Genomic DNA, 21,476 nt, shown 5'->3' with positions numbered 1-21,476 from the left:
CCTTTGGGCTTTTTGTACCCTGTTTTTTGCTATCTCTTAGCCTTCCATCTTTCCGAGGTGGGTAAAATGAGGGCGCAGATTGTTGGGGGCAAGAGGCTGACTCTGTAAACCGCTTAAAGAGGGCTGTAAAGCGCTGTGAAGCGGTATATAAGTCTAAGTGCTATTGCTATCTTCCCTTCCTGCTTACCTTTATTTACATTACACATACCCAGAAAGTGTTTTGTCATATTCTGTTTTTTTCTCCATATACAATATCTTTTTTTGCGTGTGGGGCCTGGGGTTTTACATTTTTATTAAGAGATATTTAGTGTTTAATGGACGTCATGTTGTCTGGGTATTTAGTTTGCTTAACAATACATACTACATTCTTAATCTCCACCCCCTTTCCCCAACCATTGATAAAATAGATTCCATGTTTGCTAATATTCCTTATCTTCTTTCTGTTTAATTCTTAATGTCAGTCTGTCCACTTCTGCACACTCTAGTATTTTTAAAAATTATTTCTTCATCTCGTGGTGTTCCTTCATTTTTCCAGGATTGCGCAAATACATTCCTTGTGTGTGTCAAAACATTCAATATTAAAATATTTTTCTTCTCTAGTTTACCTGGTATTATACCTAATGAAATAATTCAGGTTTAAAATCTACATGCTTTCCTCTCATCTTTTCCAGCCATTTGTGTAGTTTCCCCCCATATGCAATTTCTGATCATACAGTTTTAGATTCAATTGCATGCATTAAAAACACATGCTAGCGTGAAGGATGGAATTCTTTCTTATCAAGTACTCACAGAAATTGTTTCAATCTCTCTCCCAATATTTGGACTATTGAACATTCAATTCCTGACAAAATGTTTGGTCAGCATCCCCACCAAGTATGGTAATTTTTCTTCTCAGCGAGAATTATTTTTAAGCATTAAGAGGACGGTAACCACACCATCTCTCTGTGGCGCAGTGGTTAGAGTGCAGTACTGCAAGCTACTTCTGCTGCAGCCAGCAGTCTACAATTTGGCAGTTCAAATCCCACCAGGCTCAAGGTTGACTCAGCCTTCCATCCTTCCGAGGTGGGTAAAAGGAGGACCCAGATTGTTGGGGGGGAATAGGCTGACTCTGTAAACCGCTTAGAGAGGGCTGTAAAGCACGATAAAGCGGTATATAAGTCTAAGTGCTATTGCTATCTGCAAAGTTGCTTTCTGGTTTGATGCTAAGGAAATTCTGCAGGAGGATTAGCACTTCAAAACATCCGTTTTTCTCTTTTTCACTCAGCTGAAGAACAAATTCATGAAGAAGTTACCTCGGGATGCTGAGGCCTCCAATGTGCTGGTTGGAGAAGTCGACTTTTTGGAAAACCCTTTTATTGCCTTCGTGCGGTTACAACAAGCAGTCATGCTTGGCGCTCTGACAGAAGTCCCTGTACCCACTCGGTAAATGAGCGTTTTCTATCTGTTGCTGTGCATTTTTTAAAAGAAAAAAATAACATTTAAAGTGTAAAAATGAACCTACCATCAAATGATTGCTTTATTAAGCCATGCCACAAAAAGATATTATTTTCCACAGAGAGTTTCTGAAAAACGTCTTTTTTTTCCCCCATTGCTGTTGTGAAATGGTCGCTTAGAGGTTTTCCAGAAATTCTCCATGGACGTGTCAGCCAGCATGGCCTCAGTAACATGTGGAAGCCTGTTCTGGGAAGATTGATTTTGATTTTAATGTAGCTGTCTGTAAAAATGTTAATTTCCCTCATGTTGAGTTTGCTGTTTGCTCTCATTAAAAAAAAAAACACATGGCATTTACTTTGTTGCAATACAGCCATTTGCTTTCTTCAGAACCTCTTTATTTATTTAGATGGCAGTTCTAATTAGCTGATTGAAAATAAATAATTTATGCCGTTGGCTTCTGCAAAGTATCGCAGTGAAAGCTTTCATTTCTCCAAGAATTGCACACGTACCACGTATTTGCATAGTAGTTGTTAGCCAATGTCACTGAAATTTGTTGTTGCAAGAAAATGAGGAAGAAGCTTAAGAGAGAGAATTTGTTTTTGTTTTTTTGAGAAGGAAGTCATTGGTTTTAATCTAAAGAAACCTCCTGGGCAAAGCTTATGGCCATGAGTGTATCACTTGGCTAACAACTTGTGATGTCCCTACCTGGAGAGATTGAATAAATCTTTATGTGACAGCGGCACATTAGCTGGAATGTCTGATTGGAGGCTAAAACATATGAAGAGCAATTGTAGGAACTGAGTACATCTAGTTTGTTGAAAACAAGGATTAAAGGTGACATGATAGCACTGTTCCAATATTTAAGGGGCTGCCACAAAGAAGAAGGGCTCAACCTATTCTCCAAAGCCCCTGAAGGCAGGAGAAGAAGTAATGGTTGGAAATTAATCAAGGAGAGAAGCAACCTAGAACTAAGGAGAAATTTCCTGACCTTGAGAACAATTAATGGAACGGCTTGCCTTCAGAAGTTGTAAATGCTCTAACACTGGAAGTTTTAAAGAAGAGATTGGATAACCATTTGTCTGAAGTGGTATAGGGCAGTGGTGGCTAACCTTTTCGGGCTTGTAGCACCCAGAAGGCAATGCGCAATCCTCCATGCCCCCCCTGTGCATGCGCACGCAATCCCCCCGCTGCCCCTTTACCTGCACTGCACCTCCCAGCTGATTTTTGCCCGTTTGAGGCCTTTTTCAGCCTCCCAGAGGCTTCAGGACAGCTCCTGCAGCCTTTGCAGGCCAAAAAATAGGCCTGTTCGGAAGTGACGAAACGGGGCCTATTTTTCGGCCTACAAAGGCTGCAGAAGCTGTCCTCAAGCCTCTGGGAGGCTGAAAAAGGCCTCAAGCAGGCAGTAAATTCCTGGAAGGCGCGCGCGTGCTCAGTGAGTTAAGTTTGCCTGCGGCTCACGTGCCGGCACAAATGGCTTTGCGTGCCACCTGTGGCACGCGTGCCATAGGTTCACCATCACGGGTATAGGGTTAGACTAGAAGACCTCCAAGGTCCCTTCCAGCTCAGTTATTTTGTCTTGGATGGTCATATGGGCTAATTTATAGGTATTCCTCACTGGTGCAAAAAAAAACTGTGAGACTATTGCTTCTCTTTGAAATTATTTCCCATCACCAAACTGTCAGTCTTCACAGGTAGATCAGACAGGAAACCCAGCCAGATGAGATAATTCTATTCATTGCAAGGTTATATTAACAGAATCTTGCAAGTCCGAAAGTACAAATCTTACTCTGTCTTCTTTACAGTCTGAGAATTTCAGGACAGCCCCTTCTGAGCCTCTATTCTCCATCCATTATGTGGCTGGAGGCTATGCCTTCTCTTATCTAACCATTCCCTCTTTTTTGCTATTTTTTCTTCTTTGTATTTGCTTTTTGTTTGAGTAAACAATCTTAATAAACGATGTGTGTGGATTTCCACATGATAATAACGCTGCTTTTCTTCCTGGGGTTCAGGTTCCTGTTCATTTTGCTGGGTCCAAAAGGCAAAGCAAAATCCTACCACGAAATTGGTCGATCCATTGCCACTTTGATGTCGGATGAGGTAATTTTCCTGTGTGCCAATATGTTTGTAGTCTCCCCGAGACCACAGTGTGCTAAACTTTTAATGCTTTCCTTCAAAAATCGTGGGTGTTCCATCACTGGAGGTTTTTAAGAAGTGACTGGACATCCGTTTATCTGAAATAGTATAGGGTCTCCTGCTTGAGCAAGGGGCTGGACTAGATGACCTCCAAGGTCCCTTCCAGCTCAAATAATTCTTTACAGATAGTGAAGGCTTCATTTGGACATGTAGATGGGTGTTACTTAAATAGGATGAATATAATTGTATAAATCTCTGCAAAAAAATATCTAGATGGCCTTTTTTCTCCTGCATCTGATCTCTTCATTCCTTCATCCCTTTATAGGTATTTCACGACATAGCCTACAAAGCCAAAGACAGGCAGGACCTGATCGCTGGGATCGATGAATTTCTGGATGAAGTAATTGTGCTTCCTCCTGGGGAGTGGGATCCCGCCATAAGGATAGAGCCTCCCAAGTCTCTTCCATCTTCTGACAAAAGGTAATTGAGAGAGAGAGGGGGGGAGAGAGAGAGAGAGAGAGAGAGAAGAGAGAAAAGAGAGAGGGAGAGAGGAGAGAGAAGAGAGGAAGAGAGAGGGAGGAGGAGAGGAGGAGGAGAGAGAGGGAGAGACAGAGAGGGAAAGAGAGAGAGAGGAGAGAAAGAGAAGAAGAAGAAGAGGAGGAGAGGGAGAGGGAGACAGAGAGGAAAAGAGAGAGAGAGAGAGAAGAAAGAAAGAAGAGAGAAAGAGAAGAAGAAGAAGAGGAGGAGGAGGAGAAGGAAAGAGTGGAGAGAGGGAGACAGAGAGGGAAAGAGAGTTGAGAGGAGGAGGAGGAGGAGGAGGAGGAAGAGGAGGAGGAGAAGAAGAGGAAGAGGAAGAGGAAGAGGAAGAGGAAGAGGAAGAGGAAGAGGAAGAGGAAGAAGAAGAAGAAGAAGAAGAAGAAGAAGAAGAAGAAGAAGAAGAAGAAGAAGAAGAAGAAGAAGAAGAAAGAGAGTGAGGAGAGGGAGACAGAAGGAGAAGAAGAGAGAGGGGGAGAGAAAGAGGGAGAGAGAGAGGAAGAGGAAGAGAACGAGAGAACTTGTTCATTAATAATCTGGTGGTTGGATAAATAGTAGACCTAAATATGTGTTATGTGAATGGTTGGGTGAAGAAGACGACACTGTCTTCTCCAGGATGTGCATTTCAGATTCCTTAACAATCTTGATCTTGAGGATGGAAGCTGACATTGACTTTTAAAAGGTGGTAAATGTAATGGCTCTAGAAAAAAAATCAGGTCTTATGCCCAAATCTTTCCTTCTTGGGAAAAGTGAAGGAAAAAAATAATAATAATAATAGGAAAAACAGCATTGAGGAGAGGTAAGTGACTGACTCAAAAAAATGGCAACATCCTTAAGAGCAGAGTGTTTTATTCCTGAACTCTCCCAAAGTTACTTCTCCATAGGATCTGCAATGCCATATGGAAGGTGTGGATTTTAGCATTGTTGGGGGTTTTTTTTTTATACCAGCCCCCACCTCTCTGAGTCACAAAACAACTTCCATCTCATATAAAATCTATGGATTCTTTTGCCTTCCAGTCATCTGCAAAATGAAAAAAGAAATTGCTTTACAGTAATGCCGTTGTCACCACAGCTTTTGTGGCATGAATTTTGCTTATATTTGATAAAAGTTTGGATATGCAGAAATGCACATTCCAATTATTGTTGGAGATAAAAGATTAAGAACACCGTCCTTTACCATAGGTGGACTTTCTGCTTGTGGTATCCTTTTTTTTAAATATTAAAAGTATTTCTGTACCATGTAATACAATTTACAAAATCCCAGTTCTTTAAAAAAAAAAATCTGTGAACCAAACATTAAGGAAAAGGCAACTTTCAGGCGTCCTTTGTGCTCTCTGAGTTTGATTGTTTTCTTGCAGACATTTCACGACCTAGCTAGGTAACATCATCAGTGCAAAAAAAAAAAGGGAATTTTTTTTTTAAATAGTATTTTTATTCTTTCACAAACCATTTATCAAAAGGCAAATGTTAGGGGAATTAACAGCCAGAGAGGGCTAAACATAATTAGATCATTTTAAAAATAACATGACTAAAATGTATAATTGCTTGAGCCTGGTGTTCTACACAGGACAGGTTAGTTCACATTGTTAATAGTATTTGCATAGCTGCCCATCTCATGCAGTGAATTGGGGCGGTAGTACTAATCAGGGGTGGGATTCAAATTTTTTAACAACCGGTTCTGTGGGTGTGGCTTAGTTGGTGGGCATGGCTTGGTGGTCATGTGACTGGCTGGGTGTGGCCAACTCAATATCACTCACATCGAGGCACGCAGCTGCTCGCCTGGCCTCTCATGACTGTGGGGATGCTGCAACAGTCGTAAGTGTGAAAAAGGGTCATAAGTCACTTTTTTCAGTGCCATTGTAACTTTGAATGGTCACTCCACACAAGCAAAGTACCAGCAAAGGAGGGGGAAAAAACTCCAGAGAAGTTCCTGAGACAGGAAGTCCAGTCCTGCCAAGAATGTAATAAGGGTTAACGGAGAGGCAGTTTCTGTAAGCAACACCAGAATGTTTCCTTCCTGCCTTCCTTACAGGATTAGGCCAGTAATTTCTTCTAACAACCGGTTCTCCAAACTGCTTAGAATGTTAACAGCCGGTTCTGATGAATAGGTGCGAACCTGTAGAATCCCACCCCGGTTAAGACCAAATGTAATTTCTGAAGATTACAGAAAGCTAAGCATACATGTCCAGGAGTGGGATTCTACCGGTTTGGACTGGTTTGAGTGAACCGGATGTTAAATTTGCATCTGGTTTGCTGAACCGGTATTTGAACCGACTGGCTGGCCCCGCCCACCCTGCCCACCCGACTCCTCCCCTCCCAGGAGTTTCCATACGGCCCATTTTCGATGGAGGTAAGTGCAGGGTTTGCAACGGAGGCTCTGGGAGGGGGGAAAACGGGCCTTCCGGAAATCCAGAAACAGGCCTGTTTCCGGCTTCTGGAGGGCCTCCAGAACCCGGGGGAGGCCATTTTCACCCTCCCAGAGGCCCGGGGGAAGCCTCTCGACCCATGGGAAGGCGAAAAACGGCCCTCCCGGAAGTTCCAGTAGGCCACGCCCACCATGGCCACGCCCATCCAGCAACTGGGCAGCGAACCGATTGCTGGGATTTTTGATTCTCACCCCCTGCACATGTCTGGGTATTTGTGTTTGTGTGCCTGTGTGCCTGTGCGATGTTTGCATCAAATGTGTACATTCAGTTCTGTTCTTTTTCTGTTCGTCCAGGAAAAACTTGTACGCAGGTGGCGAGAATGTCCAGATGAATGGAGATACCCCTCACGAGGGAGGAAATGGAGGAGGGGGACACGGGGATTGTGAGGAATTGCAGCGAACTGGCAAGTAAGGGACAAAAAATCATATATCTTTGCTCGTGTGTTACACAGGTCGTCCTTGACTTACAACCAGTTGCTTAACAACCATTTGAAGTTACAACAGTCTTCCCTGGAACTATGTACAATTTGTTTTGGGAGTTACAATAACTGCACACATACATCCCCAGTTATGTGATTGCATTTTGGGCATTTGGCAACTGGTTGACTTTCACCTCCATTTGCAACATCCTGTGATCACATGACCCTGATTTTTGTGACATCTTATGCTGGTACCCAGCATTTATGTCCAGTTTCCAGCAAAAAACCAAACAAATTTCCCATTGGGGAAAACAATTAATGTGCATAGTGTTTACTTGCAAACTGCAGCCTTTGCTTAGCAAATGTGGCCGAAAAGCTACCCAAAAACTCCCAGGTCTGATGACATGACGCCTTGATTTCCGACCGTAATACCTTACGATTGTAATTCTAGGCTCAGATGCAATCATAAATCAAGGACTGCCTGTAAATGATCATTTTTAAAAATAAAATAAAATAAAATCCTCCTTCAGATAGTTTTATACTCGCATCCTTCTCAGGGGAAGCCATTAGAACAGCCCTCGAATTATGTTTTGGGATGCTGTTTCCAAGCTCTCCTTCACCATGTGGACTAATGTCACTGTGACACTTTGTCATGCCCTTGTTAGAGTCAGACTCTGAGGGAGAGGAGGAACAGCCGACAGGGAGTGGAGATGTGGCTCCGGAGGTTGTGGAGGAGGCTGGGGAAGGGCAGAGGCAGGCTGGGCAATCAGAGGAAGAACCAGGCCCATCCCCTCTTCATCCTAGGACACACAGGGAGGAACGGAGAAGGAAACAACTTGGCTTATGAGAGAGGAAGCGGCCATGATCCCCCTCATTGGTTGCAGCTGGGGAGAATAGTATATAAGAGAGACGGTTAAAACACAGTGTTGCTAGAAGCAAAGCATGTATTATTTGGGCTGAAGTTATCTTGGTTGGCGTCCTTCCAACAGACTGTGCCTTGTTATCTCCTTGAAGTTGGTAATTACTTATCCTGGTCCGTTGTGGAAATTCCTTCATTGTAGTTTGTTTTGGTTTTTTATTTCACCTCTATCTGCTCATTAAGTTCGGACTGTATTGCTTTCTTTTGAAGACTCTTTTTGTGTAAGTTTTATCTCCAACTGAGAATTATTGAACAGTGGGGCCAAGTTGGAGGCATTAAAGGACATTTATTTACGTTTTGGATTTTGTTATGCTTGTGTTACGCTCTGGGTCATCACATACTTCCTCTTCTTCTTCTTAGATTTTTTGGGGGTTTAATCAAAGACATCAAGAGGAAGGCCCCTTTCTTTGCCAGCGACTTCTATGATGCCTTCAACATCCAAGCCCTCTCTGCTATCCTCTTCATTTACCTGGCGACGGTAACCAACGCCATCACTTTCGGAGGCCTGCTGGGAGATGCGACAGAGAACATGCAAGTGAGTCACGGTTTTGAAGAAGCCAATTGCAACAGGATGGAATTGGGCAACGCACCTTGGCCTGAAGCCTCATCCCACACCGCGTGGGGCTGCCATGATTCACGCGGTTAGGAAACTGAGTCAGAGGACCACTGAATAGTTTCATTGCTCGGAAGTTCGAAACCCGAGAGTCCAAGCCACATGACAGAAAGAGCTTCCATCAGTTTGTCCCAACTCCAGCCAACCAAGCAGTTCGAAAGCATGCAAATGTGACAAAACAGTTTCCCCAACACAACAAACCCTCTGAAATTAACTCAAAGATTCCTTTAATAGGAGCGCCAGCAGCCCCGGCAAAACATTTCTCTCTTGCCGCAAGCTGACAAGTCCAGCCAGGAGATGAATAGTTGTCTGCCACGCCTATTCATCTCTGTCCCCTGCCTTTTATCCCCAGAGCTAGTGTGGGGCTTTGCTAGCACCGGTGGCTCTTCCTTTCCAAGGACCGGCCTATAGATTTCCACTGCTCTCCTCTCTTCTGCCTTCTGCACATTGGCACAACAGGGACTAGACCCAGCTGTTCCTCCTCTTCCTCATCAACCATCTCCAGACCTAGGGGCTGTTGACTCTCTATCTCAGGGCTGACAGACAGCCCAGGCTCTGCCTCTGTCTCTCTGCCAGCTCCATTCCCTCTTCCCCCTCGGAGCTCTCAGGTTACTCTGATGCTGACCTTGACTCCCACACCGCCACCTCCTCCTCTGATTCGGCTGTTGGAGGGGCCAGCGGCCGACAGGCCACCTACCATGCGAACAGACCAATAGGTACCACCTTGGTGTGGAAAAAATAACAGGGACACAAAAGGAGCCCCCTCAAGTGCCTCCTGGGCAATGAAGATGTCACTGGCACCCACAACTTCTGGTGGCAAGCTGTTCCACTGTTTGATTGTCCTCCCTGTGAGGAAGTTTCTCCTTAATTCCAGGTTGCTTCTCTCCTTGATTACTTTCCATTCATTGTTTCTTGTGTTGTCTGCTGGTGCTTTGGAAAATAGGTTGACCACCCTCTTCTTTGTGGCAGCCCTCCAAATATTGGAAGGCCGCTATCATGCCTCGTTGGAATGGTCTACAGGCGTATGATTTGAATTCCCAACTGGAGCGACAGGAAAACCTGTCCTCCACATGCCCAAACTTCCTGCCTTATGAAATTGTCTTTTATATTTTAAATGATCTTAATGCTAAGGCACATGTTTTGCAGGGAGAGCAATCCGGTTCAGTCTCCATCACAAAACCAGCAGGAACTGCTGATGGTCAGTGTAGACAAATGGACCATTGTTTTTGCTCAGGCTATTCTGGTGCATAAAAGCCAAAAGAATTTTCAAGCTACCAAAGTAATTTGGTTCTCACGATTGGCAAAACTGAGTGAGGCTAATAGAAGTTGCAATCCAGGCTTATTAAGAGTGCTATTTGAAGAAGGAAAGTATAGCAATAGCATTTTAGACATATATCCCTCTTCATGGTGTTTGACAGCTCTCTCTAAGAGTCCGCCTATTGCCCCTAACAATCTGGGTTCTCATTTTACCCACCTCGGGAGGAAGGAAGGAAGGAAGGAAGGAAGGAAGGAAGGAAGAAGGAAGGAAGGAAGGAAGGAAGGAAGGAAGGAAGGGAAGGAAGGAAGGAAGGAAGGAAGGAGAGGAAGGAAGGAAGGAAGGAAGGAAGGAAGGAAGAGGAAGGAAGGAAGGAAGGGAAGGAAGGAAGGAAGAAGGAAGGAAGGAAGGAAGAGGAAGGAAGGAAGGAAGGAAGGAAGGAAGGAAGGAAGGAAGGAAGGAAGGCTGAGTCAACCTTGAGCCCCATCAGGATCAAACTCCAGGCTGTGGGTAGAGTTTGCCTGCAATACAGATAATCCTCAACTTATGACCATAATTGGGCCCAAAACTTCTATTGCTAAGTGAAACAATCGTAAATTTTTCCCCATCTTATGACCTTTCTTGTCACAGTTGTGATTCCCTGCAGTTGTTAAGTTAGTAGCCCGGTTGTTAAGTGAATTGGGTTTTCCCATTGACTTTGCTTGCGAGAAGGTCACAAAAGGGGGTTGTGTTATTCCCCCTGGACACTACAACCGTCATAAATATGAATCGGTTTGCCAACCCTCTGAATTTTGGATGGGGACCATGGGGATGCAGGAAGAGTCAAAAGGTTGAAAAGTGGTCGTAAGTCCTTGCTGGCTGGGGAATTCTGGGAGTTAAAGTCCGCCAGGCTTAAAGTTGCCAAGGTTGGAGACTCCTGCACTAATCCTGTAGATTTCAGGTAGATTTTAATCATTGTACAGTACTGGTTGATGTACAACATTGCTGTGCGACCTTTAGTTGATTGGAAGTTGAAATGTCTTTGAATATTAATAGCTCAGGTTGGTAGTTATGTTGTTGGTTGGCGCTCTGAGCTTGGTGATTTGGTAGCAAACGTTTCGTCCCCATTCGAGGAGATTTTTTTGGATTGTACAAAATCCGAAGCGCTCTGAAGAGGTCTCTTCGAATGGGGACAAAATGTTTGCAACCAAGTTGCCAATCTCGGAGCTCCAACCAATAATATAGACATGGAAGTTTTATCTTGTTTAATCACATGGTTAGAGGTTGGATTTGTCCCGCAGACACATGCAAAGGGAATTGTGCAAAAATATATTTTCACATAGGAGTCTAAATCAGACACAGTCCCTGCTAGTTTTTATTTACTTTACTTTACTGTCATTGTACCTTGTACAATGAAATTAAATGCCATCTACAGTGTACATTATAACTATAAAAATAAAACCCAAATACCCATCCTTGAATTGAAAACCCCTGATATTGCATTAATATTGCACTATACAGTAGAATTCAATATAGTTACTGTTCTGGGATAGAAGCTGTTTTTCAACCTATTTGTCCTTGTTTTTATTATCCTGTACCGTCTGCCAGATGGTAATAGTTACCATCTGGCAGACGGTAATACCATAGTTAAAAAAAAAAAAAAAGGGTGCCCAGGATGAGACAGATCTTTCAGAATGTTTTGAACTTTCTTAAGACAGCAGGAGTTATAAAACTCTTCCAAAGAGGGGCGAGGGCAGCCCGTGATCCTCTGGGCAATGATGTTAACCCTCTGGATTTCTTTCCTATCTGCCACTGTGCAATTGGCAAACCATACAGAGGTGCAGTAAGTTAAGATACTCTCTATGGTGCAGCAGTAGAAGATCACCGGCAGTTTTTCATCCAGTTGTTGATTCCTGAGGAGCCTCAGGTAGTATAATCTCTGCTGGGCCCTTTTGACCAGGGCTGCAAGGTGAGCACCCCAGGTCAGGTCCTCTTTTATGGTAACACAGAAACTTGGTCTCCATTGATAAGCAAGGGCCGGATGCAGTGGTGGGATTCAACATTTTTTACTACTGGTTCTTTGGGCGTGGCTTGGTGGGCGTGGCAGGATACTGCAAAATCCCCATTCCCTCCCCACCCCACTAACCTGCTTTCCAGCTCCCTTCTCCTGTGCAGGGCAATGAAAGAAGAGCCAGCCGATCAGCTGGGACTCAATGGGAGGCAGGGAATAGATGTGGGTGGGGCCAGTCAGAGGTGGGATTGGCCGGTTCTCCGAACTACTCAAAATTTCCGCTACCGGTTCTCTAAGAACTGGTCAGAACCTATTGAATACCACCTCTGGCTGGATGTCTGATCTATTCCTTCTATAGTCCACTATAAGCTCCTTGGTCTTACTGGTGTTAAAGACCAAGATATTGTCTCCACACCACAAAATCAACCAGTCCACCTCATCTTACACAATCAAGAAATACTGTTGTTACTGTTGTCATCTACACAATCAAGAAGTACTGTTGTTGTCTTACTTGGATAACCTCTGTTCACGCTAGTGCCTCTTCCCTGGAGAACAAACTGCCCATTATTATTTATATTTAGTGGGACAACACAGTCCCACTAACTCCTGAGATGTATTTTTTTGTGTTATTGTTATTTTTTATCTCTGCAAATAAGAATGTCTATCTGAGAAGCAGTGTTAGCGTTCTTGGTATTTTGTTCTTTATGTGCTAATAAGTTCAGATCTGCAATGGTTCAGAAGGACTTGGGGTGCAGAAACTATTATTGCTCGTCCAGTGTTTTGGCTCATGAGGATGGAAAGGATGTTAGGTAGTAGTGATACAAGTAGTTTTTGGCTTGTGGGGATGGCTTCAATCAAGGTTTAGTGCTTCCAAGAAAACTGGCTTCTTTCTGAGTAGGGAATATGTTAAATGTCTTGAACCAAGTGCTAGATTTATCTGTTTATTTACAGAGTCCTGGTCCTGAGTTTTGATGTAAACGCCCCAGAGGCTACTGAATAAACACAATAAATATGAATCATAAAAGCCTAAAATAACTACAAGGATAAAAATGGGGGGGGGGGGACAATAAAAAGAGCAGCTTTCAGAAAGGAAATGAAAGTACCATTCAATCTTTAAGGGAGATAGGGTGTTCGCTTGTTTTGGATTGAGTTCCTGCCAGTGGTGGGCTGCAACCAGTTTAACAACCGGCTCTGTGAGTGCATGCTGAAGTGTTATGTTTTTTATCCCAATGGAATAGGAAGAAGAAGAAGAAGGAGCTAAGGCCCAGGCAGAGCCTGTTGTTTAAACTAATTTATTGTTCATCCTCTAAACTGCACTGTCACAACAGAGAACCTCATATAACCCTGCAGATTTTGCTTTCCAGGAATGGGAAAAGAAGTTTGCTTCGTGGGGTCCAGAATTGTCTCTGGTGGGACATGCTGTGTATTTAAAACAATGGCGTGGGAATGAATTTAATGATATGGATGGATGTATTTGCTTGTTTTTTTTGTTTTTTGTTTGCATCTAGGGTGTGTTGGAAAGCTTTCTGGGCACAGCCGTTACAGGAGCTGTTTTTTGTCTATTTGCTGGCCAGCCACTTACTATTCTGAGCAGCACTGGACCTGTTTTGGTCTTCGAACGGCTTTTATTTAACTTTAGCAAGTAAGTCTGAAAGGAAGAGAGGCTGGTAATACCATGGGGATTTCTGATAGAAAAATGTGTAGCAACCTATTGTTGGAAGTGTCCTCAGTTCCTTGATTCCCAGCCTGCCCTTCTGAAGGACCTCAATTCTGGAATGACTAGTTATTTCCCAAAATAAATAAATACTTGACTTACGACCGCATTGAACCTCACATTTCCATTGCTAAGCAAGTGGATCTGGCTGCCCCATTGACTTGGCTTGTCAGAAGGTCACAAAAAGTGATTACAGGACCCAGGGACACGGCAACCGTCATAAATATGAGCCAAATGTCTATGGAGATGCTCAGCCATCCAGGTCATGGTTGTCCCAAAGGTGCTTTTTCAAGAGGCAGCTGGAGACTTCCTCCGGTTTTTTGTCCCCTTGAAGATGCTTCGCTTCTCATCCAAGAAGCTTCTTGAATGAGAAGCGAAACATCTTCAAGGAAAATAAAGAGTCCAGTTGCCTCTTGAAAAAGCACCTTTTGGATAAATATGAACCAGGTTTTTTTTTTTAACAGATTAACAGAGTTGGAAGGGAGCTTGTAGGCCATCTAGTCCAATCCCCCTTGTCATCACCCAAGCAGGAGACCCTACACCATTTCTGACAAATGGCGGTCCAATCTCTTCTTGAAAAGCATCTGAATTTTGATCAGATGACACGCTGCAACAGTGGTGTGAAAAACAATAGAACTACGCCGCCCACGGTTGGACTTAAGCAAAATTATCTGCTGCAATGTTCTGACAGTCAATGACTACTTCAGCTTCAACCGCAACAATACAAGAGCACACAACGGATACAAATTCAACGTAAACCGCTCCAAACTTGAGTGCAGAAAGTAATAGCAACAGAGTGGTCAATGCCTGGAATGTACTACCTGACTCTGTTGTTACATCCTCTAACCCCCACTCCTTTAACCTCAAACTATCCACTATAGACCTCACCCCATTCCTAAGAGGTCTGTAAGGGGCGTGCATAAGTGCACCATCGTGCCTACCCTCCCTGTCCTATTGTCCCCATTTATTCGTACCTATTTCCTGTATTCTTACTCATGTTTATATTTATACCTATTATCTTGTAAGCAATTGACAAATAAAGTAAATCAAATAAAAAATAAAAGAAGGAAGGAAAGAAGGAAGGAAAGGGAAAGGAAGGAGAACAGGGAAGGGGAAGGAAGGAAGGAGAGAAAGGGAGAGAATGGGAGAGAATACCCATTCCTACGAGGTCTGTAAGGGGCGTGCATAAGTGCACAATCGTGCCTACCATCCCTATCCAATTGTCCCCATTTATTCGTACCTATTTCCTGTATTCTTACTCATGTTTATTCTTATACCTATTATCCTGTAAGCGATTGACAAATAAAATAAAATAAAATAAATAAATAAATTCGAACAGTCACTAAACGAAAGGTTGCAAGTCAAGCAACTACCTGTATTACCATTTAAGTAGTTGTGTGCTATTTCCCTCTCTTTCATCATCTTTATTTTCAATTTCACTTGATTTCTTCCTTTGCAGAGACCATGGCTTTGATTATATGGAGTTTCGTCTCTGGATCGGCTTGTGGTCAGCCTTCCTGTGTTTGATCTTGGTTGCTACCGATGCTAGCTTCTTAGTTCAGTACTTCACCCGGTTCACAGAAGAAGGCTTCTCTTCTCTGATCAGCTTCATCTTCATCTATGATGCCTTCAAGAAGATGATCAAACTCGCCGATTATTATCCCATTAATTCCCATTTTAAAGTGAATGATATTACGCTTTATTCCTGTACCTGCGAACCACCAGATCCAGGTAAGGGTGGAAAACATTATTTCTTTGTTTGAAGGGTGAATTCTTAATAAATAATTATTTTATTAAATTCTAACAAAACCGTGATTTCTTGCTTCCCTGTTTTGAAGTCTCAGGCTGTCATCCCTCCAGACAAAAGCTTCGGGTACCAAATGTTCATCCTTGTTCCGTTAGATTTGTGGGACCAGGAGGGTGAGTTTTGCCCCCAATAGCTAATTGTGGCCTTGTGCGTATTCGCCACTCGGAAGTTTGCTCCCCATAATTGTTCTCCCCACAACCTGCCGCGCCAAGTTACTTACCTTGTGAAGATCTAGCAAGATGTCTCCTCTCCAGCCTCTCAGCCACATGCATCCTTCTGAGCCTTTGTGGGCCTCACCTGGCAGGTTGTCGCGTGAAATGGAGCTTCTGAGATGCGGATCCAGCCTGCTGACACTCTCTGTTCAGCTCTCCACGGGCCTCCCCCCATCTGTTGCAGGCCAAAATGAAGCTTCCAGGGGCCGGATCTGGCCCTTGGATGCTCCATTCGACTCTCCGTGGGCCTTCCCCTGCCTGTTGCAGGCCAAAATGGAGCTTTCAGGGGATGGATCCAGCCCTCAGAAGCTCCATTTCGGCCTGCAATGGGCCGGGGGAGGCCAGTGGAAGCCCAAACGGAACTGCAGAGGGGCCCACATGGCTGAGAGGCTGGAGAGGAGGCTGCTTGCTAGATTTTCACAAGAAAAGTGACCCTGCGCAGCAGGTTGGGTGGGTGGGGTGAAACAATTGTGGGGAGCATGAGGTATTTCAGGGGTCGGGAGGCCTTGGGTGGTCTTAGGCGGGTGGCCTGTTCCATCAGTAGGCCCCCCCACCCTGAAATACCTAATGTGCACTTAACGAGCCTCACATTCAATTAGCGAATGCATGGGCGAAAGGAGGGAGTGATTTTGTTCAAGTTACGAGATTCACTCCCACAAATCCTTGGGTTACAAATGGAATGGGCAGGCTCCATTACATTCATAACTCGAGGTCTACCTGTACCTGTGGCCTGAGATAAACTCTCTAAAAGAAGCTATAGACCTGTAGTATAAGAAAATTGCTCTTTATTGTCTCACAGTAAAGGAAGATTTATATTGTAATTCAGAGGCAGTGATTGGATGAATAGGTCTCCTCTGAGAAAGAATAGAGAGGGGATTGTGGGAGTTGGAAGTCGCAGAAATCTGGAGCATGCCAACCAGCACACCATAAAATATTTATAACTAGCTCAATACCTGTGCTTTGCTATGAAACTATGTGGTCAGGCTTAGTTTTTGGGGAGGAAAGTAAGGGGAAAAAATTGTGCCTCTACCGACCAGCATCCATTGGTATTCATCTGGCTAGCGTCCTGTCAGTGTGTGAGAGAATTCAGGGCTGTTTGGAAATAGAAACAGTATTTGCTGTATGAGCAAGAAGGAGACAGCAAGGAGCCTGGGCGTGGCTTAGCTCATCTGTTCTGTACTAAAGCTGGTTGGCTTCTGTGAGACTAAAACCGAAACTGAAACTCCTCTCCTCTGCTTGTGTTTTGCATTTGGAACAGATTTCTTTTGAGGTGGGGAAGGGGAGTAGAATTCCTTAGCATCAGAGCGTGTTAATAAAATATAATAAAATAATAAATATAAATATATTTAAATATATTATAAAATAATAAATATATAATAAGATACTGATGCTCTGATGGTCATTTTGAAAAATCCTTTCTTAGCGAGCACCTAGAAGCCAAGAGTGCCAAATTTCAAGTTTGTAGGCTTTACGGTTCTGGAGATTTTGTGATGATGCGTGAGTGGTATTTCGCTTTTATAGAGAGAGATTTTAAAAACCCACAGTTGAAGTTGGCATAGAAGGCATCTTTTCAGCATTACAATGAATCTTATGGCTGAAAAACATAGGACTAAAAAACAAAAACAAAATTTAAATAACGTTGCACAGGTGATCTGATAATGGCTGTTAAGTTGAGGTGAATCAGACTTTGGCAGAGGTAAAAGGAAAAAAAAAAAAGAAACCTTGAGTATCTGGTCTCCTGCCAAAAAGGAAGATGAGTTGTTATCCTGTTCTGAACCTTACCTGTTTGCCCAAGTTGACCTTTGCTGGATGCTTTTCAATTACGCCTTAAATACGAAGGTGGCACGTACAGTCTTCCAAATGACTTCAGGTCCACCTGGAAGATGTCGAAGAAGGATTTCTCACCAGGAAGATGTAGGAAGACTGCTCACTACTGAATATATCATTTTGGGATGGCTCCTAATGAAATCTTAGACCCAGAAGAGGTTGTTGCAAAGGTCGTTGTAAAACTCTGAGTTGAAACCCAGCCTTTCTTACCTTGGTTGCTTTCAGATGTGTGAGTTGCTTCCAGATCGTTCTGGGGGTACCTCAGTTGGGCCACACGTCTGCTTTGACCATCCAGGATGGATTCCGTTTCTAATCTAACTTCACAATATCTCCTCTGTTAGTTTCTATGAAGCGGAAAGTATAAATTGCATATTTCCCACCTCGTTTTTCTTCTTCTTCTGCTTGATAAGTCTTTTTCAACAGTGTGTCCCATTCGTTTTCTCTTCCCATTGGAAGAAAAAGAGTCAGAGGTAATCCCAGTTTAGGGATGGGGTCAAAAAATTTAGCAACGGGTTCTCTGCCCTGTTGCTGGGTGGGTGTGGCCATGGTGGACGTGGCCCAGTTGGCTTCCAGCACCACGCCGGGTGGGGGCGTTTTTGCCCTCCCCGGACTCCAGAGGCTTTCCTTGAGCCTCCAGGAGGGTGAAAACAGCCTCCCCGGGCTCCGGAGGCTCTCTGGAAACCAGAAACGGGGCCATTTCTGGCCTTCCCAAACTTCTGGGAGGCCCGTTTCTCAGTGTCCCCGAGCCTCTGTGCATGCCCTGCACTTCCCTGCATCCAAAATGGGCCACGTGGGGACTCCTGGGAGGGGGAGGGGTGGGACCAGCCAGGAGTGGGATTTGGGGGTCCTCCAAACTGCACAGAATCTTAGCTAGGAGCTTTCCCGAACCCCTGCAAACCCCCAGCACGCCCAGCCCTGGGTGGGGTAGAAACATTATCAGCATCTATTTTTGAAGGTTTTCAGAAGAATTTGTGGTCTTGTAGAACGCCAACAAGAATGTAGGGAGAGGGTAAGAGTCACCAAAGTGGGTTTCCAACCATGATATACCCCCATGAATCACTGATTGTAGGGTTGTACCTTCACTCTGTTTAGGTATGCAGAATTGGGGATTGGAGACCCCTTTTCCAGGGATATGTCTGAAGACACGCTCAAATTGGGTTGAGAACAAAGGTCTAGATGGCTGTTTCCAGTCTCTTACGTTCAAATGGAAGGTCTGAAGTGGAACAAAAGACTAGGAGAAAAAAAACTCTTAACTGCCACTGAATTCTTAAGAGGAAGAAGTTTTGCTTGAATGTATAATACAGGTAGTCCTCGACTTACAGCCACAATTTGATCCCAACATTTCTGTTGTTAGGGGAGACATTTGTTAAGTGAGTTTTGCCCCGTTTTATGACTTTCCTTGCCTCTGTTGTTAAGTGAATCACCACAGTGGATAGGTTAGTAACCTGGGTTGTTAAGTGAATCTGGCTTCCCCATGGACTGTCTGAAATTTGCAAAGGGGAACCACATGATCTTGGGACACAGCAAAAAAAAAATGCGAGTCAGTTCCCAAGCATTTGAATTTTGATTACAATCCATCATGGGGATGCTGGAAACGTCGTAACTGTGAAAAATGGTCCTAAGTCACTTTTTCAGTGCCGTTGTAACTTTGAAAGGTCGCTAAGTGAACTGTTGTAAGCTGAGGATTGCCTTGCTCAGTGGTTAAAAATGTTGAGCTCGTCAGCTGGAAAGCTGATAGCCCAGGTTCGACACCCAGGCGCCATATCACAGGGTGAGCTCCCACTACTTGCCTCAGCTCCAGCCCATCTGGCAGTTGGAAAACATGCAAACACGAGTAGATAAATAGGTACCACTTCGGTGGGAAAGTAACAACGTTCTATGCACCTTGGTCAAGCTGGCCACATGACTACTGAAGCATGGTGGCTTCAGACAACGCTGGCTCCCTCGGCCAAGAAACAGCAAGCACCTCAAGCTGCTTTCAGTACAGGTAGTCCTCAACTTACAACAGTTCATTTAGTGACTGTTCAAAGTTATGACATCACTGAAAAAAGAGACATGACCATTTTTCACACTTGCAACCATTGCAGCACCTCCACAGTTACCTGATCAAAATTCAGACAGTTGGCAGCCAACTCGTATTTATGACAGTTGCAGTGTCCCAGGGTCATGCGATCCCCTTTTACGACCTTCTGATGAGCAAAGTCAATGGGGGAAGCCAACTACACTTAACAACCATGTCACTAACTTTACAACTGCCATGATTCACTTAACGACTGTGGGAAGAAAGGTCAGGGAAACTCACTTAACAAATGCCTCACTTAGCAACATAAATTTTGGGCTCAGCTGTGGCCATGAGTTGAGCTCTACTTGTATGTCCAAAGCACCCCCCAAATATAATAATCCTAAGCAGAACACCACAAATTCACTTTATAGTGTCCCTATTCCCTGTTGGAATTATTTGCGAACTCTTGCTCTTGTTTACTCCAGTAGAAGAATATGGGACTTATGATGACTTGGAGTGTAACACAAATGTTACAAAATCCAAAATATAAATATATGTCCTTTAATGCCTCCAACTTGGTCCCACTGTTCAATAATTCTCAGTTGGGGATAAAACTAATTCAAAAATAGTCTTCAAAAGAAAGCAATACGGTCCGAACTTAATGAGCAGATAAAGGTAAAATAAAAAACCAAACAAACTACAATGAAGGAATTTCCACAATGGACCAGGATAAGTAATTACCAAATTCAAGGAGATAAGAAGGCACAGTCTGTTAGAAGGATGCCAACCAAGATAACTTCAGCCCAAAAGAAAACATGCTTTGCTTCTGGCAACGCTGTGTTGTAATTGTCTCTCTTATATACTAATCTCCCCAGCTGCAACTGATGGTGGGGATCATGGCCACTTCCTCTCTCATAAGCCAAGTTGTTTCCTTCTCCGTTCCTCCCTGCATGTCCTAGGATGAAGAGGGGATGGGCCTGGTTCTTCCTCTGACTGCCCAGCCAGCCTCTGCCCTTCCCCAGCCTCCTCCACAACCTCCGGAGCCACACCTCCACTCCCTGTCGGCTGTTCCTCCTTTCCCTCAGAGTCCAACTCTACCAAGGGCATGACAGGACCCCTCTGAAGCCCTGTCTAATATCCTTCTGATATTCTAAAATATATCATTGAAACCAGTTACACAGAGATGGTCTCCCCTATGCTGCGTGTATTCAAGTGACTGCCACCCGCTGGGAACATTTTAATTTGGATTCTCGGCCTTGACTTTATGGCCTCTTCTAGCTCCAGCATTCCGTGATTATACTATTTAACTCATTAAGGATTTTTTAAAAAAGAGAAAGAGAAGGGATTTAATCATTCAATCAGTTAATCTTTAACTGAATGGACGGGGGTTGCCCTAGAGTAACTTACAACTTTACAAGCGTGCTGTATATAATAAAGAAGCAATATAAAATGAAGAAGGCCGTCGTAAAAACTAATGGAAGTCTTAATAGTTCTACCAAGCAGAGAAGTATGGCGTGAAGGTGCTTGGCTAGTCTCACTAGCATTTGAATGATAGAATCAAAGAGGATAGGAAAGGACCTTGGAGGTCTTCTAATTCAACCCTTCTGCTCAAGACAGGAGTTCTTATACTATCCTGTCTATACTATGTTCTTATACTGTCCAAGCTGTTCCATTTATTAATTGTTCTCACTGTCAGGAAATTCCTCCTTCATTCTAGGTTATATCTCTTTCTACCTGTTTCTTCTTGTCCTGCCCTCAGGTGCTTTGGAGAATAAATCTCCCCCTTCTCTGTGACAGCCCCTTGACTACAAGAAGACACCCCTAAGCCTTCCCTTTGATAGTTCCCTTGACCATTCATCCTACAGTTTCATCTCCAAACTTCTTATCATCTTTGTTGCTCTTCTGTGCACTCTTTCATGCTATATACATGCATACATACACATACATATATACATGCATATATACATGCACACAATGTTCTGACCCAGCTCCCCAAACACAACAAACCTTCTGACGTGAACTCAAAACTTCCCTTTATTAGGAATGCCGGCAGCCCCGGCAAAAATTTTCTGTCTCAACACAAGCTAACAAAGTCCAGCCGGGAGATGAATAGTTGTCTGCCACATCTATTCATCTCCGCCCCCTGCCTTTCATCCCCAGAGCTAGGGTGGGTCTTCGCTAGCAGTGGTGAC

General features: G+C 43.8%; 1 protein-coding gene across 5 annotated transcripts in view; it reads left to right on the top strand.

The window, feature by feature from the left end:
* The window catches only part of SLC4A4 (solute carrier family 4 member 4), a 200,505-nt gene that overhangs the window by 118,094 nt on the left and 60,935 nt on the right, over positions 1-21,476 (top strand). For all 5 annotated transcript variants that reach the window (XM_087962725.1, XM_087962723.1, XM_087962727.1 and 2 more), the window contains 7 exons: positions 1,265-1,422; positions 3,444-3,531; positions 3,893-4,047; positions 6,821-6,934; positions 8,225-8,399; positions 13,231-13,364; positions 14,896-15,167. In XM_087962725.1, the coding sequence (XP_087818851.1) occupies positions 1,265-1,422; positions 3,444-3,531; positions 3,893-4,047; positions 6,821-6,934; positions 8,225-8,399; positions 13,231-13,364; positions 14,896-15,167 (1,096 nt within the window). The remainder of the gene's footprint in view (positions 1-1,264; positions 1,423-3,443; positions 3,532-3,892; positions 4,048-6,820; positions 6,935-8,224; positions 8,400-13,230; positions 13,365-14,895; positions 15,168-21,476) is intronic.

The sequence above is a fragment of the Notechis scutatus genome, chromosome 4, assembly GCF_049901735.1.
Source record: "Notechis scutatus isolate UNSWTSFEM ecotype Mainland chromosome 4, rNotScu1.2, whole genome shotgun sequence".
Lineage (NCBI taxonomy): Eukaryota > Metazoa > Chordata > Lepidosauria > Squamata > Elapidae > Notechis > Notechis scutatus.
The sequence above is the reverse complement of the archived record's forward strand: the minus strand, read 5'-3'. Positions and strand labels throughout refer to the sequence as shown.